Here is a 20,714-nt window from a genome sequence, read left to right as displayed (position 1 = left end):
CTGCAGTGGTGAGTCATTAGCCTCTTACCAGTGGTGTCCTCTAGTTTTGTGTAGTGGGTATACTTTGATCTCAGAACTCTGATTTCCTTTTGGCTTGGGTGTCAAAACGACAGCTTCTCAACCAAGTTGTAGCATAGTGCCTTGGTTCAAAACTACCTCAAGGAGGCCCATTGATGCTGATCATCACTTGGTACATTTGACAACAGCAGATTAGATCTTTGTCAGTACAAATATTACTAATAAGATGGAAACCACTTTCACATTCAGCAGCGCTGCAAGGGACGGTCTGCATGCATCGTATGAGTGGCTTTAGGCTTTCAAGCTCTTTCTGTGAGTTCTCAAGGAACCCTAACACAACAGCCTCCTCTTGACAAAGACTGAACCACCTGCATTTGCTTAACCTGCATCTCACTATGCTGACTGCTGACTGTAGATGCTGTGGATCTTCTCCATGAACACCTAGAAATGATTCACTGCCTGAACCTTATCCACAGCATCAGATACAGCCAGGTGATTCATGCAGTGCAACGTAAAAAGATCAGGGAATCTTGCAGCAAGCCTGGTTGCCACACCAGTTTTGTTGCCTAGAATGACCCTGGTACTGTCAGAAATAAATGACACCTTTTTCTGAAGCTATTCTTCACAGAAGCCTGCAACATTCAAACAGTTCAACAGAGCCCCCTCTACCAGCTGCATTTTGGCTTTCCAGCTAAACTAAGTACAGAAAAATAAATCAGGCGTAGCACTATCTATAGAAGCTTTCACACTGACAATCACGGCAGATTTTTGGCTGAGAGATGTAGCCTCGTTAATGAAAACAGATGATTTGCTTGAAGAGGACACTATAGTGACAACAATGGTTCTTTTGCATCTCCTTTGAAATGTGTTGCACAAGTGCTGTGGAGCTGTACCATGAGTGCAGACTAGAGCCCACGTTGACACCATTTCTTTCCTGAAGCTCAATGAGTTCATGATGGTCAGTGAATGGTCTGTTCTGAATACAGCACGCTATGTCTCAGCCAGCTCAGACTCTGATAAGAGGCCTTACAACACCGCCAAGTAAACCCTGGCTACCCTTTTCAGTCAGCTCCTGTTTTCATGTGCTGTAGACATCTCATGTTGTTGAATTATGTTAAAGCTGTTTGTCTGTCAACTGTGCCTGAGGACTGGATTTTAAAGGATACCCACTCCTCAGATGCAGACACCCATCTCTGTGAGAATAGCAGCTGAGTTTGTTGCTCTGCAGACACCCCAGAGGGAAACAAAAGCGCCAGTAATTATTAAAATACAAGTTGTTGTTTTGTATCTAAAATTAGCTTTAAGACCTGCTGAACAGGCCAGTGATGACCTCTGGAAAAGTTCTTGCCACCTCACACTCTAGTAATATGAGGAATACACTAGTGCGTTGTTGTTGCATAAATAGCTGAATTTGCGTTAGAAATCTTGCTCCTCCCTTACCTGATAAATGGTGTTTGGATCAGATAAAGGAGGAATTGAAACTTTCTGCCCTCCCTTTGTTTTGTAAGAAAGGGGAAAACCTACTTTAAAAAGAGGAGGCAGCCTCAAGTTTCACTCTTCTATCACCTAAACTCCAGCTTTGAACATAATTCCCAGAAAGTTTCACTGTAATTCACACCTTTATCTGATCCAAATACCTGACGGCCAAACACAACAGGGTCTGACAAAGTCAATGACTCCTTTAGTGGGTAGGGAAGAAGAAGAAGAAGAAGAAGAAGAAGAAGAAGAAGAAGAAGAAGAAGAAGAAGAAGAAGCATTTTTTTATGTAACGCCTCTCAAGATAAAAATCACACGGCGCTTCACAAGAACAAAAAGACTTAAAAATATAATGAAACTGAGAAAATTTGAATTTTTTAAATAAAAACATGAGGAGGAAGAAAGAAAATTAATAGAGAGTGATTCAAATACAATTTCAGTCAGTTATACAGCATAATAAGCTAGCACATACCAGTTTGAACTGACAAAGCCCCCAGATGAAAACCGAAATGTTTTCAAGGTTTAAGGGACCAAAGATGTTCACTTGTTTAATTTCAGATCTAGGATCACCATGACCTGGATGACTGAGGACCTTCCCCAGTCAAGACAAATGGAGCCAATAACTGAAAAGGAGGTTACTGCCTGCCACAGTGGGTGATCGTAAGGGGAAAACATTCACAGACTGGAATGTTTTTATGCCTTTTTTTTTAATTCACTGATGGTGATGAACTACAATGTAGCCACAGCTGTCCAGAGACGCACTGACTGAGGTGAGGTTGCTGAGCACTCAGTCCCTCTGACCACCACCAGCAGGCCACATGGGTTATATTGCCCAAGGACACAACGATCCCGTGCTGTTGTTTATAACATGCACAATTACCACTTACCATGTTGAATGCCCTCATCAGTAAGCTCCTCTTCCCTACTATCAGGTAAAGTTGCTCTGGCTTCTTCACAGTCTTCAGGCTCCCTTTCCAAAATGCCAGAGATAGCTGCAGCTCTGAAGCAGCAGTACCAACCAGTAGCGGTTTTAGGCACGGGCAGACATTGCCGGGGCGGCATTTTTTCATGACACAAAAGGGGCGCACAGGCGCTGAGTAAAAAAAAAAAGAAAAAGAAACCTGCGCGCCGCACCGAGGGTTTTCTATTATCTGTCATATGACCGTGTCTGGATTGGAAACAGCAAGTTGGCGCCCCCTGCAGCTGCAGGCGCTCCGTGCACCGTGTGTGTATGAAGAAGAGGAAGGGGAGGGGTTACGGCGGGGGAATTCACCTCTGGTGGGTCCAAATGAAATGAGCGGGTAGGGGCTGAATCAACTGTATCAACATGGCTAAAGTCAATCACATCTTGATGTTCTTCCATATTTCATTCATAATATCATCAACACAGGACTATCATTCTTTCAGGTGTTTCTGAATTGTGTGAAATGACCGAATAAAAAAAGGAAAAACAAAACGATTTTGTGGTCACCCCCCCATCAAGGTCAAATTGTTTAGTCCTGACTAAAGGAAACTTATTGAGTCAAGAGCCAAACAGAAGAGATGAACATAAAAAGGCTAACCACCAGGTGCCCGATTCAGGGAAAAAAAAAGAGGAGAAAGATAAAGGTATGTTCGCTCTCATGATGCATGTTTTCAATTTTTTGAACCAGTTAACTGGGATTTTAACGGTTAAATTCGGTCAACTAATTGCTAACAGAGCTAATAGGGCTGAAATATTGAAACGAATATTCAAATGGTTCGAAAAAATTCCTTGAATCGTTTTTTACTGATTCAAACTAGGATTTGTTAAATGCTCGCTGCAGCCTGTGGCCTGCCTGAACAACAACAAACACATGTTGATCATGTTTACATAATAATAAATAAAACAACTGTACAAGCAGAAGAAAACTCCCCAGTCACCACTAACTATCCTGTTTATTTATTGCAGATGGCTGCACTGATTATTTTTTACCTGATTTGTTCTGTAAAAGTTGGCATTTTTGTTAGTCTACAGTTTTTTTATGTCAGTTTAAATTACAATTTCAGAGGCAATTCTAAAATATTATGGATCATGATAAAGATCTATTGGAGATCTACCCCAGCTTTTGGACTGCTCTGCCAGTCACTGTGGCTCCAGCTGAGAGGAGCTTTTCAAAACTTGATCGTCATACCTGAGGTCAACTATGTTTCAGGGGCGGCTCACTAACCTGGCTCTGATTAGTATCAATCACTCAGTAGGGGAGCAGATTTCATATGATAACATTATTGATGACTTTGCATCAAGGTTAGGTTTTAATTTTAGTTTGTGTTTTCTGTTCTAAGTGCAATGCTGTAGTGATTATCTTTAGTTTGTTATGTGTGAAATATTTTTGCTATTTAGAATATTTATTATATATTGTGTGCATATATTCTTAATATTTAGTTAGTTTAGTTGTTTTTGTATATTTGATTCTATATATTTTGATACAGTATATAATGTATTTGCTTTACATTCTGACAACTTCATAGTAATTAATGTAAATATGTGCAACTTAGAAAAATGAATGTTCAATAGTCGTTCTAATAAAACATGCCTGTTTGTAGAAAACGTGTGTGTTCGTGCAGGTGGGGTGGTGTGGTGGTGGTGGTGGTGGGGGCAGTTGGGGGGGGGGGGGGCGCTCAAAGGGGGCCTCGCCCGGGGAGTAATTCCATGTAGAACCGCCACTGGTACCAACGATGAAACAGTGTTGTTGACTCGCGTCAACTATGCAACGTAACTGCTTTATGGCAAACATCACACTCAGATGCCCACTTGGTCCAAAAGGACTCGCTTCGTAAAATAGAGAACACCGACTGAGGATAAGAGATGAAAGTTATGTCACATGATACACATCGTTGCACATTTTTCAGTGGTTATACGGCGTATACTTGGGTTTCATGTAGACTACATCACTGCTTCTTACTCCTGTCAGGAATAATCTCTGTTTCTCCAAACCAAGATAGTTCAAAGAGCTTTTAGAGGTAAGACATCAATTGCTCCTATTCACACACCTTACGAATGTTTTTCTTTTTTTTCTCAACAGTAAAATATAAAAAACTTTTCATGTTGTAAAGCAGTTTTCAACGCTTTCATGGACATCCACGGATTGAACTTTTTTAGTGACAAAGGTTTAAAAGAATGAACTCTTAACTCTGAAAGGCTATTATTTAGCTCATCACACAAATAGTTGTTCACCTTTTTATCCCAGCAGGCAAAAGACTTATCTCACTGTCTGCAAGTATAAGTAAAGTTTATTTATAAAGCACTTATCACAGAAAGGAAAATCACAAAGTGCTTCGCAAAGACCAAAACGGATCATCATAAAAACAAAAAAACTAAAATCGTAAGATAAAGATGAAAGATAATAAAAATCAGAAAAAATGATTTAGATGCAGTTTTAAATAAAAGGGTAAAGTCCTAAAATTATAAACTGACCATAAATCAAATTACAAGAAAAAGAAAGGTAATTAAAGTCATTTATACAGAAAATGAAAAGAAGGAAAAACACAAAATATTTAAATCAAAGCAGCTTTAAATAAAAGGATCTTCAGCTGTTTTTTTAAAGGTGTCCAGACTGTCAATGCTACATAAAGATAAATGAAGATCTGAGCTCAACAACCTGGAAAGATCAACCACCTCAACTTTTATATCTTTGGAACGTCTAGAAGGTTCTGGTGTGTGGACCTGAGGGCTCGGGATGGAGCATAAGGCTTTAACAGTTCAGTAATAAAGGGAGGAGCTTGACCATGTAGAGCCCTGAAAGTTATAGTCCGGATTCTAAAAGGAATTCTAAAGTTAATGGGGAACCAGTGCAGAGACAACAGAACAGGAGTGATGTGAGCTCTTCGGTTTGCTCCAGTTAGGAGTCTCGCTGCAGAGTTCTGGACCAACTGAAGTTCAAGGGATTTTTGTTAAAACATGTAAAAAGTATGCTACAGTAATATGTTTACCTTCTGTTAAGAATCACTGCAAACACAGAGGTGAGTGGCAGGATCATCCAGTGTGAAAACCTTGTAAAGGTAATTACGAGATAAAACGGTTTGTTTTGTTTGTGCTATATGTGGGTCACCTCTGTAACACCAGGAGTTTTAGTTGGTGTCAAATCACTAAATCAACAAATTAAAAGAAACAGGAAGAAAAAAATGTATTCAGATCGCTTCAGCTGGCAGGTGTCAAAATAATGAAAAAGTTTTTACTGAAGTAAATCTAATTAAATTTACTTTAACCAGATTCAGAACAGCACATGACAAGCTGAAATCATTAAAAAAAACTTTAAAGGAATACTATGACTTGCATTTTCTCCTGCAAAAATTATTTCCTAATTTGTCACCTCATCTGATCTCAGCATGGATAATTCCCAGAATGCACTTTCCCAAAAGCTAGCTTCAAACAAAATCAAACGTTGACATCAAACATGTGCAGGGAACATTTTTATATAAAAACAACCTATACAAACCTCACATGACTGGTTGTTCTGGCTGACAATCTATAAAATCCACATTCTCTGTTTTCATAGGCTGTCCTTTTATTTGCGCTTGGTCATCAGATGTTCCAGCATATAAACTCCATGCATGCAAATGTGTGCATGTGATAAAGACCTGGGTTAATATGTAATGGAGCACTTCCTTCCACACTCATTTATTGCTGTTAGTTATTTTTGTCATAAAAGGGAAATGTCCTCACTTGAGTGAGTTGTTCCTTTACCTGGGTCTCATGGCTGGGATAGTTTTGTCACTGAAAAACAAAAACTGAGAGGGGGGGGGGGGTACCAGGTGCTACAGAAAGAGTAATATGGTTTTGACGGAAAGCTTCCATGAAGCTGTGTAGAAACTAAAATAAATATAGCGTACCTGCTGAAAAGTTAGTTTTATCCATTGTTCCTTTAACTGGAATGTTATGAGTGACTGGGGCTCAGGATCTGTAAGATTGAGTTATAGCTATTTTCATGTGATAAAAGTCCAGATTTGAACCCATTAGAACATCTCTGAAGAACTTTGGGCTTGTCTGTGTTCTGACTTTTCCCTTCCAACCAGGGTGGATGGGAATTCCTGACTCTGAAAGTGTGTTTGAATCCTGGAGCACAAAGATGTGCTGAAGGGTGCTGATTCTGAGTTCTTGAAGCGCTCTAGAAAAAAGTGGGCTGCAACAATTCTCCTGTAAGGAAACCTTTCTCTCAAAGTTGTATCTCTGAAGGAGGAGAGCAGGTTTTGTGCACACACAACCCGACCATGTGCCACTGACTAATTTACTGTGCCGACAAACTGTCTAAACTTTGCTCTTCAGGTTTTGTGAAGCAGTATGCTCGACCGTTTGTGGAAACAGTTGGAGAACATTAAGGTAGCAAAATTAACTGTCTGGGAATCACACGCTGACCTCCTGCAGCTTTTACTCGTGGGACAGAGTCCAGAAAACCCACTTTTATACATGAACTGAAGTGAACTGAATGTTGCAAACACCTTACTATCCTCATTAGTCATCCTTGTCATTTCTTCAAAAATTAAAATAGGATTTAAAGGAAATAACCAGTTACAAAAGCTACATGATTTCTTGGTCAAACAACTTATTTTATCATCATCTTCTTCTTTTGTGTTTTCACATGAATTCTGTAAAATTGTGTGTGTTTTCCAGGACTGTAACCTAACAATCCCGAAGGAGATCATAACAATAGGGAGACAGTCTCCTCCCGTTCCAGTCTCTTCATGGGTCCTCGGAACAACGAAAAAATGAATGCAAGTGAACGGGGCTATAAAAGCTATTTTCCGATCCGCTTTGCCTTACGCCCTGAATCACACATATGTTACTTACATTTAAATGAACAGCAATGGTGTGACTGTCTGTCATGTAATTTGATATTTATTAGCTTGTCAAAATTCTTAATTAGAAAGACTACAAATCAGATGTCGCATATATGACATCAGCGCAGAATTTCTTCTTCCCCAGCGTAGCTACCAGAGGTGTGGACTCGAGTCACAGGACTTGGACTCGAGTTAGACTCGAGTAATTATTTTAATGACTTCTGACTTGACTTGATAAAATCTATAAAGACTTACGACTTGACTCGGGCTTGAACGCCAATGACTTGCGACTTGAATTGACTTGCATCTGTTGACTTGATGATGACTTGAGCATATTTGATATTTTAGCACAAAAGTGGCACGACATTGACAAAAATCATGAATCATTCTTGGTTCTGGGTTTGATCTTGTACGGCTAAATGTAGCAGCTCTTTGTTTAAAATCAGTTTCAGTTGCACTTTCTGCTTGTTTGAGCAAATAACCGAAGCTTTAAGAAGCTTTATTTCGGGAATTTATTTATTATCATTGTCATTAAATTGAAGTTGGACAGGCAAATTGATTATGACTTGAAAATTCAAAGTTAAGGAATTGGACTTGGACTTCCACATCATTGACTTTGGTCTCGACTTGGACTTGATTGTCTTTGACTTGGACTTGACTCGAGACTTGACTGGAAAGACTTGTGACTTACTTGTGACTTGAAAAGCAGTGACTTGGCCACACCTCTGGTAGCTGCTACTCACCACATGGCTAGATTTTTGGTGGTTTTCTCCACGTTTAATGCTCCTTTCGTCCTGCAGAAGGATTTGAAGCTCGCTAGAGTCACAGCCATTTTTCTTCTGCTCTTCTCCATGTCTGGTTTGATGATGTCAGTTTGACGATATGTGCATTTGTAGTCTGTTATGTCTTTTCACAGAAAACCTAAAATAATTTTTGCCACAGTTCAAAAATTCACAGACATCAAATGTGAAATCCATGGCACATAACAAACAGGATTAGAGAATAACTTTATCCTCTCATAGACTTCCATTCCTTTTTGTTGTCACCCATGGACCAGAAGTAGGTGGGTGTGACGTAAAGTCTCTATACATGTTGAGATTGTTTTGTTTTTCCTTCTGTGTGAAGAAAAGAAAAACCTAGAGAATTGTCTTTGCAGTTAGCCCATCAACAGCCAGGGCTGGTTAATCCAAGAGTGTGTTATTGGCCAGTCAAGAGCCATTCTAGTCAGACATTGCTTAATGAGGGTAAAATTAAACAACCTTTGTTAACTTCTAGTCTTGTTGTTTGTGATTGTATCATCTATATCATCAGCTTCCTCTCAGTCTGGTTTGATGTTTGTGGAACAAGAAGCTCGCTCAGGGTGGCTCATTGTCAATGAAACTAAATTTATTCCCAACAACAAATGCATGAAACAGTTCCTGATCACATTTGCACCCCCCTCTGCTGTGCTTTCTAGTTCAGGTCACAATGAGATATTAATACTTACTGTCAAAAGGTCTTCAAAACTGAATGAATTGAAAGTGGCAATGCACTGTTGTGAGACAAGATAAGATTATGTAGGGTAAGATAAGATATAACTCTATTTACATGGAAATTGTCTTTTCCTACCATAAAAACAGTCATAAAAACACTTATAAACATGACCATGAACGCCACAAAGTACAGAGAACACATATAAACACCTTTACAATAAATCCTAACAGCACTTGCAGAAAATGCTGAACTCAGACTGATGCACCAAAAATTTAGGATGTGTTTTTGTAAACATTTACATCCACAGAGTATGTATAAACCATTGACCAACACATAAAAATACCCCCTGTAGCATTATATTCTGGCTGACATTTGTAGACTTTTTTAGGAAATTAACTCCTACCTTTAATTTAGGGCCAAAGACAACAACACACAGAGAGAAACTTACCCTGGACATCAGCTTCACTGGGTCACGCTGTTCTATTTTAATCGTATTTTACTTGCAAGAATGCGATCACCCGCATGCGCCTCCTAGCCATAAATGCGGTCTCAGTGCAGGACATAAACACTAAACCATCTAGAGACATCTAGACTAAAACTTAAAAAACCTCTGTAAAAACAGATATTTCTGGGAAAGCCTTGGGACACCACTGGTAGGGGAGCCACTTTTCTGATTGTGCCTTGCTAATGCTAATGCTAACATGCTGTAACTCATGCTGAAGTGACATATCTGAGGTGTCTTGTGCGTGTTTATCTCAGCCAGGCACAGCAAACAGTTTGAAACAAAGCTGCAAATACAGAGAAAATACAAAATCAAACTAGGAAACACAGAAGTTTCAGAACCTGACTGATTGTGAGCTTGTAGGCATTTGAAGTAGTAGAAACTGATTTTTTATGTTTTTCTTTTTGTACAATTCTTACATTTTAGTTTTTGGAGAAACAAATCATTGGACCAGGTGATCTGAATAGCAATTGTCCAGGTTGTATTATTTTTTAAATCAAAGTATGAGGTTTTTGCACATTCTTTGTTGTCTTCATTTAGCACTAACAACAGCAGTCAGCTGAAGGAAACGTGAGCGAAACAGCTCTAAGTGATTAATTAGCTTAGCTGCAAGAAACAGGAAGTTAAACTGACATGAGACACTTAATAAAAACATCACAACATCTAAAAACCTTAATAAACACCAATGCATATTACATGTGCATTGCGTTATTGTCATGTTACAATGACACATCTCACAGTAGAGTCAGGCTGCTCTGCTTCTGAAACACTTAAGTTTCTGTTGTAATATGTTGGTCTCTGTACAACCGTGGGATTCATCCTTTTACGTTGTCAGAAGCGGTGCGGTTATTTCAACAAGTATCTATGGATTCTGAGGCACAGCTCTCGGCTCAGAAGGATCACGAGTCACATCTGCTCAGGCAGCTGGACAGGAGCTCACAGACGTGGTTCTGCTGCCTGATGGGATTTCCCTCTCGTGCCACAAGGTTGTGTTGTCTGCCTTCAGCCCTTACTTCCAGGTAACACGACAACACACTGGAGGTTTTGCAGCCCTGCAACATGAAGACATTATGATGCTGACTTCAAACATGATTGTGAACTTTGGTTTTCAGGCCATGTTTACATGTGGTCTGAAGGAAACTAGAGGAGCAGAGGTTCCTCTCAGAGACGTTTCTGCTCAGAGCCTGGAGCTGCTGCTGAACTTCATGTACTGTGCTGAACTTCCTCTTTCCAACACCAACATCCAAGGAGTGGCTGCTGCTGCCTTCCTGCTTCATGTTGATGGAGCCTTCAGGTACGTACTTTAGGTGTTAACCATGTCTCCAGCAACTGATAAATACCAACAAATGCTAAAAAAGTAACAACCAGCCTTTTGCTGGTGAGTTAAGGTTGTGCCAGAACCACATGGAGGTTCATATGGACCCTTCCAACTGCATTGGTTAGTACCATTGGGCCCGAGACCTGGGGGCAGCTGATCTGACTGACTATTCCTTGAGATACATCTGTCAACACTTCACTGAGATGAATCATTCAGTGAAAAATATCTTCTCAGCTAGAGTCTGCAGAACTCATTATGTCTCAAACATGTTGTCCTGCTCTTTAAAGATATGTCGGGAAGAAGTGCTGGAGCTCGATGTCCAAAGTCTTGGGGACCTTCTGGCTTCAGATGACCTGAACATATCGCAGGAGGAAGTTGTGCTTCAGTTGGTGCTGCACTGGGTGGAAAGACGTAGGAATGATTCACAAAGTGAATCCAAAGCGGTGGAGTTACTCAGGCGTGTGCGGCTGGAGCTCGTAGATCCTGGATTTCTCAGGAAAGCCAGGAGGAGAAACCCGGTGAGATGGTCAGAGTTTTAAAGTGTTCATTATTCACAAAATCTTTGCTTATAAATGAACCTCCTAGGTGCTGCTCAGGGATGCAGAGTGCTTTGGGATGATTGATGCTGCTCTGCAGACCTCAGCCCTCAGTGACACATCAGCTCCACCCCGTCCACCTCTTCGATATGGCATGGAGACAACGGACCTGCTGCTCTGCTTGGGTGGAGTAACTGCAGAAGGTGTGCCTGCTTGCCGTGGAGGACTTGCTAACCTTAGTTTTGCTTTGCTCCTCGAGGCAGGAAGATCTATTACATCCCCTCTCCGCTAAAGACAACAAAGTGAGGGGCAGATCACAGCAGGAGCAGTGACCCGAGACAACGTCATCCTGGAGGCTGTGGAGGCAAAAGATCAACACAGAGTGAAGAGGCTGGATATCTACAGGTGTGTGCTGTTTGCACTAATGTCTAAAAGGACGTCATGTGATTATGTGTATGTCCTAGGTATGAAAACGCAGAGAAGATGTGGGTGCTCTGCACCCTAGAGGGGCATGTATGCATTAGGGTTGGTAGGAGACGCCGTGTATTTGACCGGTGGGCAGATGAAAGTGGGTCATCGTTATGTGATCACTACCAGTGTGGAGAGATGATTGCTAAAGAGAGGAGGCAGCTGGCTCAGCTTTGCTCCTCTACCACTTCCTTTAGCGTGCGCTGTGAGTCTGCAGAATCACCTCTGTGCTGGGGGCTGGACCCCACAGGTACAGAGAACAGATTTATTATAATAGACTCAATTTTATAATAATTGCTTTAACCATTTAAAAGCCTGCCGCTTGTTAGATGTAGTGTTGTGCTAATACAGAAAAAGAGCCATTCTGTTTTACAAGGAAAAGGTGCAATCCAGGACCCACCACAGGGCCACAAAGAGAAAACAACCACCAACATGAACACACAACCAATTTAGAGTCACTAATTAACCCGGTTAATTCATGTTTTTGATCTGATACTGAAAACTGGAGCACATGTAGAAATGCATCTTATGCTTTAGCACACACACACATGCAAATCTCACACAAAAAAGTTAAATATTTTGATTTTAAATATAAAAGTTATTTAGAATTCCTTAATTGCAGTTACAGTTCAAAGCGATTCGTGCTCAAAAGCAGTCAAATAGTTTCGGTGGATGTCATATTTGAATGTAATTTGCCTCCCTCTAGTGGTTTTACCAAATAGGATCCATTTCTAAATCCTGAATGATGTGGATCTCCATCGCTATTTGACAAATAATTAAATATTCTGAGTAAAATGTCGATGTTATAATTTTTTTTTTCATTTCCGAGCCATCCTCACTCCTTTTTTCCAATCTTTGTGTCTAAATTACTCCGGATGTGAAGGACCATCCAGACGATGAGCCTGACAGGCTGAGCAACCGCGTGTTCCAGTTGGACCCTGGCAAAGACAGGTGGACCGAGTGTGCAAGGATGAAGTACTCCGGGTACAGATGTGGCACAGCTGTCCTCATTGAAGACATCTACATATTAGGTCAGACTGCAAGACTGTGTTTTATTTATCATTTTAGATGTTTTCATGTTTCTGCATGGGAACAGAGAACTTTTGTGTGTGTGTGTGTGTGTGTGTGTGTGTGTGTGTGTGTGTGTGTGTGTGTGTGTGTGTGTGTGTGTGTGTGTGTCCCGCCGGTTTGAGCTCTGTGGAGATCTACAACCCAGAGTCAGACATCTGGAGAGCAGGCGCAACTCTTCTAACGTCCCTGCTTTCCCTTCAAAACAACTCCTCCAACACAGGAGCAGTGGAGGGAAAGCTCTATCTTTGTGGATACTACACAGGAGCCGGTCAGCGTCTGGTTTTTATTTCCACATGTTTGTACCACAATCACACCCAACCCGTCTCCCCTCCACTGTCAGGTCTTCTGTTTGCATCAGGGTCAAGGACATTATGAAACTGTGAATTATTTATTTGTTCATTCCTTGCTGAGCTCCTTTTTCTCATGTGTGCAGGTTGTCATGAGATCATCACCAAACAGATTCTGTAACTGGACCTTGCAGATAACGTGTGGACGACGGTGCAGAGATGACCAGCCATGCAGGACAGCTTTGATGTCTGTTTGGTGGCTAATCTGAACCCTCAAGACCTTTTGACACCAAAACACCCCTGAGTCTTCAAACTGTGTCAGGGCCTGAAAACATCCAACAGGAAAGTAATACAACCGTTTATTTCAAGAGTTGCTGTACTGTTGCAATAAAAGTAATGATGCCTTGTAAACTTATATTTTCATTCTTTGAATTCTTCTCATTTAACTTCCCAGAAAGAAATTCATAATAGTCCAGTTTACTCTGCAGACTCTCCCTTAGAGATAGGGTCAGAAGCTTGGTCATCCAGGAGGGGCCCAGAGTAGAGCCGCTGCTCCTCCACATCGAGAGGAGCCAGCAAAGGTGGCTCGGGCATCTTGTTAGGGTTAGGTTTAGGGTTCTGGATGCCTCCCTAGTGGGGTTTTCTGGACACGTCCAACTGGGAGGAGACCCAAGGGAGAACCCAGGACACACTGGAACATGTCTCTTGGTTGGACAGGGAACGCCTTAGGATTCCCCCGAAGGAGTTGGCCCGTATGGCTGGGGAGAAGGAAGTCTGGACCTCCCTATTTAGGCTGCTGCCCCTGTGACCCAACCCCAGCTAAGCAGATGAAAATGGATGGATAGTTTTTACTTTTTTTTCTTTCTGTATTTTGATGAAATTCAAATTAGTCTTTAATGTCAAATATGAGCTTTTGCACTTTTTCCAAAGTCAGTCCTCTCTTTTGGAACACAACGTCCCATTATTGTTTCTCATGTTAATCTTTTCTCAGTTTTGAAATTGCTCCTGCACACAAGATGGCATGAAGAGTGTCGATGGTTTTGCAGAAGTGGTTCAAATTGTCAAAATCCTTTTGTTTTAACTGAAATTTAAATTAAATGTACCACTTTTGTCTGTGGATGATTTCCAGCAAAATCATCTTATTTATTTCAAATAAACAACTTTGGCCTGAAAAACACATACATTCGGTAGATGAGTGGAATAAGCAAACCTTTTTGAGCTGAAGTCAGTCTAAGATGTCCTTGAGCAGCAGGTGTGTCTGTGGGAGTGGCGGGAAACTCCACAGATTCCCAGAAACTATCCTCACAGCCCGTTGTCTCTTCCCACTGAGATGCACCATGGAGCAAAAGTTCCTGGCTCTAATTTTGCGTAAGTGACCTAAAGCTCTTAAAGTGTTTTGCTGTCCTTTTATTTAAAAATGATTATTTGATTTTAATTTGCTATTATAAAAAAATCTGTTTAGATTTTCATACATTTCTGCACTTTTGTTGTTCATTGTTCTTTCAGTTTGTAAATTAAATTAAAATATTTCATTGTTCTTATGAGACAGAATTTATTAAAATTAATCACAAAAAGGACCCTGAAGATATTAATCTAATGCAGTCTTCACTTTAATGAAATAAGCATGTCTTCATAATAAAATTCTGGTTTTGTTTTTTCTTCAAGAAGGCTTCTTTGCGGCCATTTCCCATTCATCTTTACTTCAAAAGAGGCGTTGTGCTTTCCAGCTGAACAACAACAGGGTTGATAAATTCTTGTCAGCTGGTCAGGTGAATGGATCCGTTCAGATCTGTGAGAAGACCAGCTGTTGTATCGCAATTTACAAGATCCACTTGGAGCAGCTGGAGGTCGAAACGCTCGGTAAGAAATCTTAACATCTGGGTCACAATCCACGGCGTTTAAAGGGGTATAAACGTTTTCACTATGTTTCTGCACTATTTTCTTTGTGTGTGTGTGTGTGTGTGTGTGTGTGTGTGTGTGTGTGTGTGTGTGTGTGTGTGTGTGTGTGTGTGTGTGTGTGTGTGTGTGTGTGTAGCTTGTGGCCTTGAAGAAATGCACTGCCCAGAATCAACTTGCCATGGTCAACCCTTCAAGAATCCTTTCAACATCTGTCACTGCAGCACAGATTTTTGCAACGCCAACCTTACAATCAGTCCAGGGATGGTGGAGCTTCCACACACACAGTCCTACTGGGCAGGTGTGTGAAAATCTCAGGACGGCCAGGATTTTATAGTCATGAATTGCAATTAAGCTTTTCAAACCTTTTTTCTACCTCATATTTGACTTTAACAGGGCGTGAATCTGTGTGTGCATGGATGAATGCATGAGTGTGTTGTAAAGCAACTTGGGGGGTTCTTGGACTCTTGAAGACACTATCAATTACAAGCTATTTACGTTTTGTTTATTTTCTTTTATTTCAAGCCCTAGCAGCTGTGGTGGTGATTGCATCCATTGTTGTCTTCATCATTATGATCAAATGGAAACGTCTGAGTAAGGGTCTTTTCTACATTTATCACAGGTCTCTGGGAGCATTTATTTTTCCTTTAACAAGTTTGCTATTTAAACAGATTGTTTCTCCTTGTTTGGTCTAAGAGGATAAAATCACTCAGTATTAGCAGATTTATTCAGATTTAAAGTCATGAATTCTGTTAGAATAATGAAAATATACAGATGAAAACCTGCTGCTGTCAATCTAGAGTTATTTTATGTAATGTTCTGAAAATCAGATTTAAACCTTTAAGTTTCATTGTTATAATGTAGTTAAGCTCATGTTGAAATAAAGTAGCTTTTGCACCATATTCTAATTTTTCGAGTTTTAGGACAGCAGGATAGTACGGTGTGTGCATAGACAGCTGTATTTCTTTATCCTTGCTTTCATTATTATTTATTAGTTTACAATGGTGATGGTATTATTAAAGATGATGAAGCCATTCAGATGCTCCACACTAAAATAAAGTTCCCATGGTGTCTTTGCTAAGCCTTGGGAAGCTTTCATCCTCTGCTAAACTGACCTTGGCTTTTATCTCTCAGAACTCCTTTTTCTTGCTACACTTCAGTAGATTTTCAGTCAGGCTGGTTTTAAATTAATGAATAATTCTATTAAGTTTTACTTTGAATAATCTGCAAAAAAATGTGATCTTTATTTAGAGGGGGAGCTACCATCTTCACATCAAGATTGTAGCGTTGAACAATCATGTTCCGGTCAAACAAAAACTTCAAAAAACATCACTGACATCGAACTCCAGGAAGTAAATCCCCACGACAAAATTATTTTCATTTCTGTGTGCAGTGATTAACTTTGCTGTTTATTTGTCTTGCAGGTTTTGGGTCGTGGGAATTTTGCAACAGTTTTTCAGGGGAAGCACAATAAAAGTGTGGTGGCTGTGAAGGTGTATCCTGCAGACAGGAGATCTAGATTCGCCAGAGAGAAGAAGATTTTTGAGCTCCCACTGATGATGCACAGAGGCATTGTAGAGTTCTTGGGCACTGGACAGAAACCAGATAGTGGTAGCTGGTTCATTGTGCTGCAGCATGCTAAATATGTGAGTGAAAAGCAAAATGGTGTATTTGTATAGCACCTTCTTAGGGTTCTGCAACCCCCCCCCCCACCCCCCCCCCTCCAAGGTGCTTTACAACCCAGTCATCCACCCATTCACACACACATTCACTCGCTGGTGGGGATGAGCTACAATGTAGCCCTGGGGCGCACCGAGAGAGGCAAGGCCACCAGTCCCTCTAACCAAGCAAGCAAGGCGGGTTAAGAGTCTTGCTCATGGATACAACAGCAGCATTCTCTGGTTTGTTGCCAGGATCAAACCTGCAGTTTTCATGATGCTAAAATAATTATTTAGTTCAAACTGCTGAGTTTTTTTATGCAGCATTTCAGATCAGAACACACCCTTATAAAGCACATCAGCTTCCTCATTTGCTATAACCTTGGTTTCATGTTTTGATTTGACCCATTTATTGCTGTGAAGCAGGGGTATTCACTTCTGGCCCTGGAGGGCCAGTATCCAGCACGTTTTAGTTTTAACTCTGTGTCAACACACCTGGTTTAAATCAGCAGGTGATTAACAGGCTTCTGTAGAGCTTGATGAGCAGCTACACAGGTGCTTCAACCACTGAATCAAGTGTGTTGGAGCAGAGAAACCACTAAAACATGCTGGATACTGGTCCTCCAGGACCAGAAGTGAATACCCCTGCTGTAAAGTGACAATTTTATTTGTATATTGTGTGTTTCTCAGACTGAGGTACGGAAATGTCTCAATATAAAACCCGTTTTTTTTTTTTTTTCATTTTGGTGGGTTTTTTTGTTTGTTTGTTTTTTTATGAAAGCTCGACTCATTGTGTCTCATATCAGAGTGGAAGTGCCAACATTTTCATCTGTGTCCCTTTGATTTCAGGGCTCTCTCCATTCTTTTCTGTGTAAACACACCACCAGCTGGATGTTGTCGATTAACTTGTGTCAGTCCTTATCACAGGGACTTTCCTATCTCCACTCCGACATCCTCAGCCATGGTACTATCTAAAATGCTACGTTACAGATGTGTGTGTGTGTGTGAGTGCGTGCGTGCGTGCTTGTGTGTGTGTGTGTGTGTGTGTGTGCGTGCGTGCGTGCGTGCGTGCGTGTGTGTGTGTGTGTGTGTGTGTGTGTGTGTAAAAATCTGAAACTTCCTGTGTTTTTTTTTCCTTGCAGGTGAGCACAAGCCTCCTGTGGCCCACAGAGATCTCAGCAGCTCTAATGTTCTGGTGACAGCAGATGGAACGTGTGTTCTCTGTGATTTCGGATCTTCAACAATCCTGCGTTCTTGTTCGGGCTTCTGGGGACAGAACAGGAGTAACATGATGGTGAGGCATTCCGGTGGGAAACAAAAGCAGTGATGTTGATTCTGGTTTCAATCAGATCTTCTCATTTTAATAGAATATGTAGTTCCTGGAATAACAGGAAACAGAATTTTTTCTAAAATGTTGGAACATTTTGGGATCATGTTCCTTTCTGCAGACTCATGCTCATTGTGGCACACTCTGCTACATGCCTCCTGAGATCCTGGAAGGGTCAGTGAACCTGAGCAGCAGCTCGTTTCTCATGCAGGGAGATGTCTACGCCCTGGGTCTGATTCTGTGGGAGATATGGATGCGCTGCTATGATCTATTTGAGGGTGAGGCACTTTTGTTCTACAAAAACTCTCAAAGAAAACTGATGCTAAGTTGTTAGTGAATTATTGCAATATTTAATATTCAACAACTTCAGAGTTTTTTCATCTTTGTTTACATGTTTGAAGGTTTCACTCAAACAGACACCAGACCTTATTTAGTGTTTAGCTCCAGTTATCAAAAATACTTAGATACTGATTACATGCAGGAATAAGACTGTCTATCAGACATATTGGAGGACTGTAAACCATCATTTCAGTAAAAATCCGTTTTATCTTTACACATTCTGAAGGTCTCCAGCTGCGTATTTTCCCTTTGCCAAAATAGTGCATTTGCACTTTTGGAACTAGTGCCTGTCATGGTGCACACAGTAAATGTTGCAATGGATGCACGTGCAAGCAGAAAGTGAATGAGTGCAAATGGACAGTACGTTACTGTTTACTTCTATGATTCAAAAGTGAGGACTAAACAGCAAATGCTATTTAAAAGCATCAGATAACTAATGAAACTGAATGTATTTGAGTGATAAACATTAAAACACTAAGCAGACATCAAATCAACAAAAGCACCCTTCCAGAAATAAAACATTGTTCTCTACATTAATGTTAACAAAAATATCTTTTTTATTTGTTCATTTTTAGGATCATTTGAAAACTTCTGCTCTGACAAAAAAATGCCTTACTGAGAAGTTAAATCCAGCTAAATAAGAAACCATAAAAATGATTTATGGTAAAAGATGCCAGATGTAAAGCTATTTTAACATTTTCCAAGAGGTTAAAATCAATTTGAGAACCTGTGCAAATGCCTCCGCCTGCAGGTGGCGTTGCTCCACCGCATCGTCTGCCTTATGAACAGGAACTGGAAGATAACTTCACACTGGACAAACTCATGGTTCATGTGTCTGAGATGGACAAGAGACCCTCTATACCTGATTACTGGGACAAACTACCACAGGTATTCCTGCTTTCTGTTGATCTTTATTTTCTTTTTGGGTTTATATCATCAACAAACTTTAACTGACAGAATTGTAAATTTTTCCAGGGATCTGAGCTGATTGGGATTCTGACGGACTGTTGGGACAAAGACATGGACGCCCGACTGACAGCCCACTGTGTTGTGGAGAGATTAATCTCTCTTCAGTCCTCCTGCAATGACTGTTTGAGAATAGAATAGAATAGAATAGAATAGAATAGAATAAACTTTATTAATCCCACAGTGGGGAAATTCACCCGTTACAACAGCACAAACACTTAGAGAAAAGGAAGAAGAAAAACAAAAATAACAAAGTACATATAAATACACAAAGGTAGCAAGCTATTATTGTAACTTTCTACATTTAAAACAACGAAAAAAATATAAAATTGATTTGCCAAGAAAATGCAGCAAAAGACATGCAGACATACTGATGTACATCCAGTACAGCACAAGTATTGAACATAAACTTAATATTACATTGATGTTATTGTGTAACAGGATAATGCCAGTACCAGTTATACTGAGGACTTATCAACTCTTACTGCAGAGGGGATTAATGATCTACGACAGCATTCTGTTTAACTTCTGGGATGTCTCAGTCTGCCTCTGAAGGAGCTGTCCATGGTCTCCACAGTGAAACGCAGTCACTTCGCCATCATCCTCCTTTCACACACCTCCTCAGCTGAATACAGCCCAGAACCGAGCTAGCTTTCTTAACTAGCTTGTTCAGTCTCTTCCTGTGTCGGTCAGAGCTGCCTGCACCTCAACAGACTTACTTCTTTCCATGACATAAGATGGTAACTCTATTTTTGTGCCATTAGTGTAGCCTACTTTTTTTTTTTTTGCTACGTTTTTTTGTGTCGTAATGTTCACAGGCTAACCACGGATTTTTTATTTGCTTCCATAAATATTAAGAGTTAAAAGTCTCCTTGAACAATGATCCAGGTCAAAATTACCAGAAATTATGCACTTGGGGATTCAGATAGTTTCGGCAAGTAATAGAATTAGACAGCTTTATCGTCACTGCATGCAAGGACTATGTCAAGGTGCAGGTCTTAACATAGAAGATGAGTTTTAAAAAGCATTGAATAGCCTAAATTAAAGCACAATACAAATCACTGCTGGCATCTTGAAAGTTTAGTATTAGTGATTTTAGTGGTCAAACAGGTGGAGAGCAGGGTGAGTGGCGTCCCAGCTGCACCCTGCTGAAGGACGCAAGGGGCAGAGCAGTTGAAAACCACACCGAAGAGCTGTGATATGATGTTCTATGTAATCGGTGATATGAAAAGTTTGTAAGAGATCATAAGGAGACAGATTTAGTCACTGAACCTTTGTTTGGTTTAGTTCATGAAAAGTTGCAGAGTGGTTCAGTTGTATATTATTCATTGATTTCCATCTTGGATCATTAGATTTTTATTTGGAATATTGATTTGCATTAATTAAAAAAAGAAGATAATTTAAAGTGTCATGCGTTATTATTATCCAGAGTTTGTTTCCGGTCCCTTTGTGTGTCTCTGATGTTTTTGTTGCAGGCCTCACCGGTAACGCATCTGATGTGGTGCGATGGGATCATGGTGCTAGAATAGGACGTTCCATGCGTACTTCCTTCTCCTCTCGCGCATTACTCAGTCACTTTAAAA

General features: G+C 40.5%; 1 protein-coding gene and 1 pseudogene across 3 annotated transcripts; both read left to right on the top strand.

Annotated features, from left to right (window-relative positions):
- Positions 1 to 7,403: 7,403 nt before the first annotated feature.
- LOC139063268 (kelch repeat and BTB domain-containing protein 12-like) lies at positions 7,404 to 13,033 on the top strand (annotated as a pseudogene).
- Positions 11,152 to 20,639, top strand: LOC107391016 (bone morphogenetic protein receptor type-2). Of its 3 annotated transcripts, XM_070545270.1 has the most exons (14): positions 11,152 to 11,304; positions 11,383 to 11,524; positions 12,471 to 12,618; positions 13,092 to 14,313; positions 14,611 to 14,805; positions 14,981 to 15,142; positions 15,367 to 15,435; positions 16,093 to 16,193; positions 16,266 to 16,487; positions 17,349 to 17,463; positions 17,642 to 17,793; positions 17,948 to 18,104; positions 18,917 to 19,053; positions 19,141 to 20,639. In XM_070545270.1, the coding sequence occupies exons 4-14, from the start codon at positions 14,181 to 14,183 to the stop codon at positions 19,270 to 19,272; spliced, it is 1,575 nt and encodes a 524-aa protein (XP_070401371.1). In that variant the 5' UTR covers positions 11,152 to 11,304; positions 11,383 to 11,524; positions 12,471 to 12,618; positions 13,092 to 14,180; the 3' UTR covers positions 19,273 to 20,639. The 3 variants fall into 3 exon arrangements, with proteins under 3 accessions (XP_070401371.1, XP_015823529.3, XP_015823531.3); XM_015968043.3 differs by lacking the exon at positions 11,152 to 11,304 and having other exon boundaries at positions 11,313 to 11,524; XM_015968045.3 differs by lacking the exon at positions 11,152 to 11,304 and having other exon boundaries at positions 11,313 to 11,524; positions 14,614 to 14,805; positions 19,141 to 20,633.
- Positions 20,640 to 20,714: the final 75 nt, after the last annotated feature.

The sequence above is a fragment of the Nothobranchius furzeri genome, chromosome 15 (genome assembly GCF_043380555.1).
Source record: "Nothobranchius furzeri strain GRZ-AD chromosome 15, NfurGRZ-RIMD1, whole genome shotgun sequence".
NCBI classification, from domain to species: Eukaryota; Metazoa; Chordata; class Actinopteri; order Cyprinodontiformes; family Nothobranchiidae; genus Nothobranchius; species Nothobranchius furzeri.
Note: the sequence above shows the minus strand (reverse complement) of the source record. Positions and strands in the feature narration are given on the sequence as shown.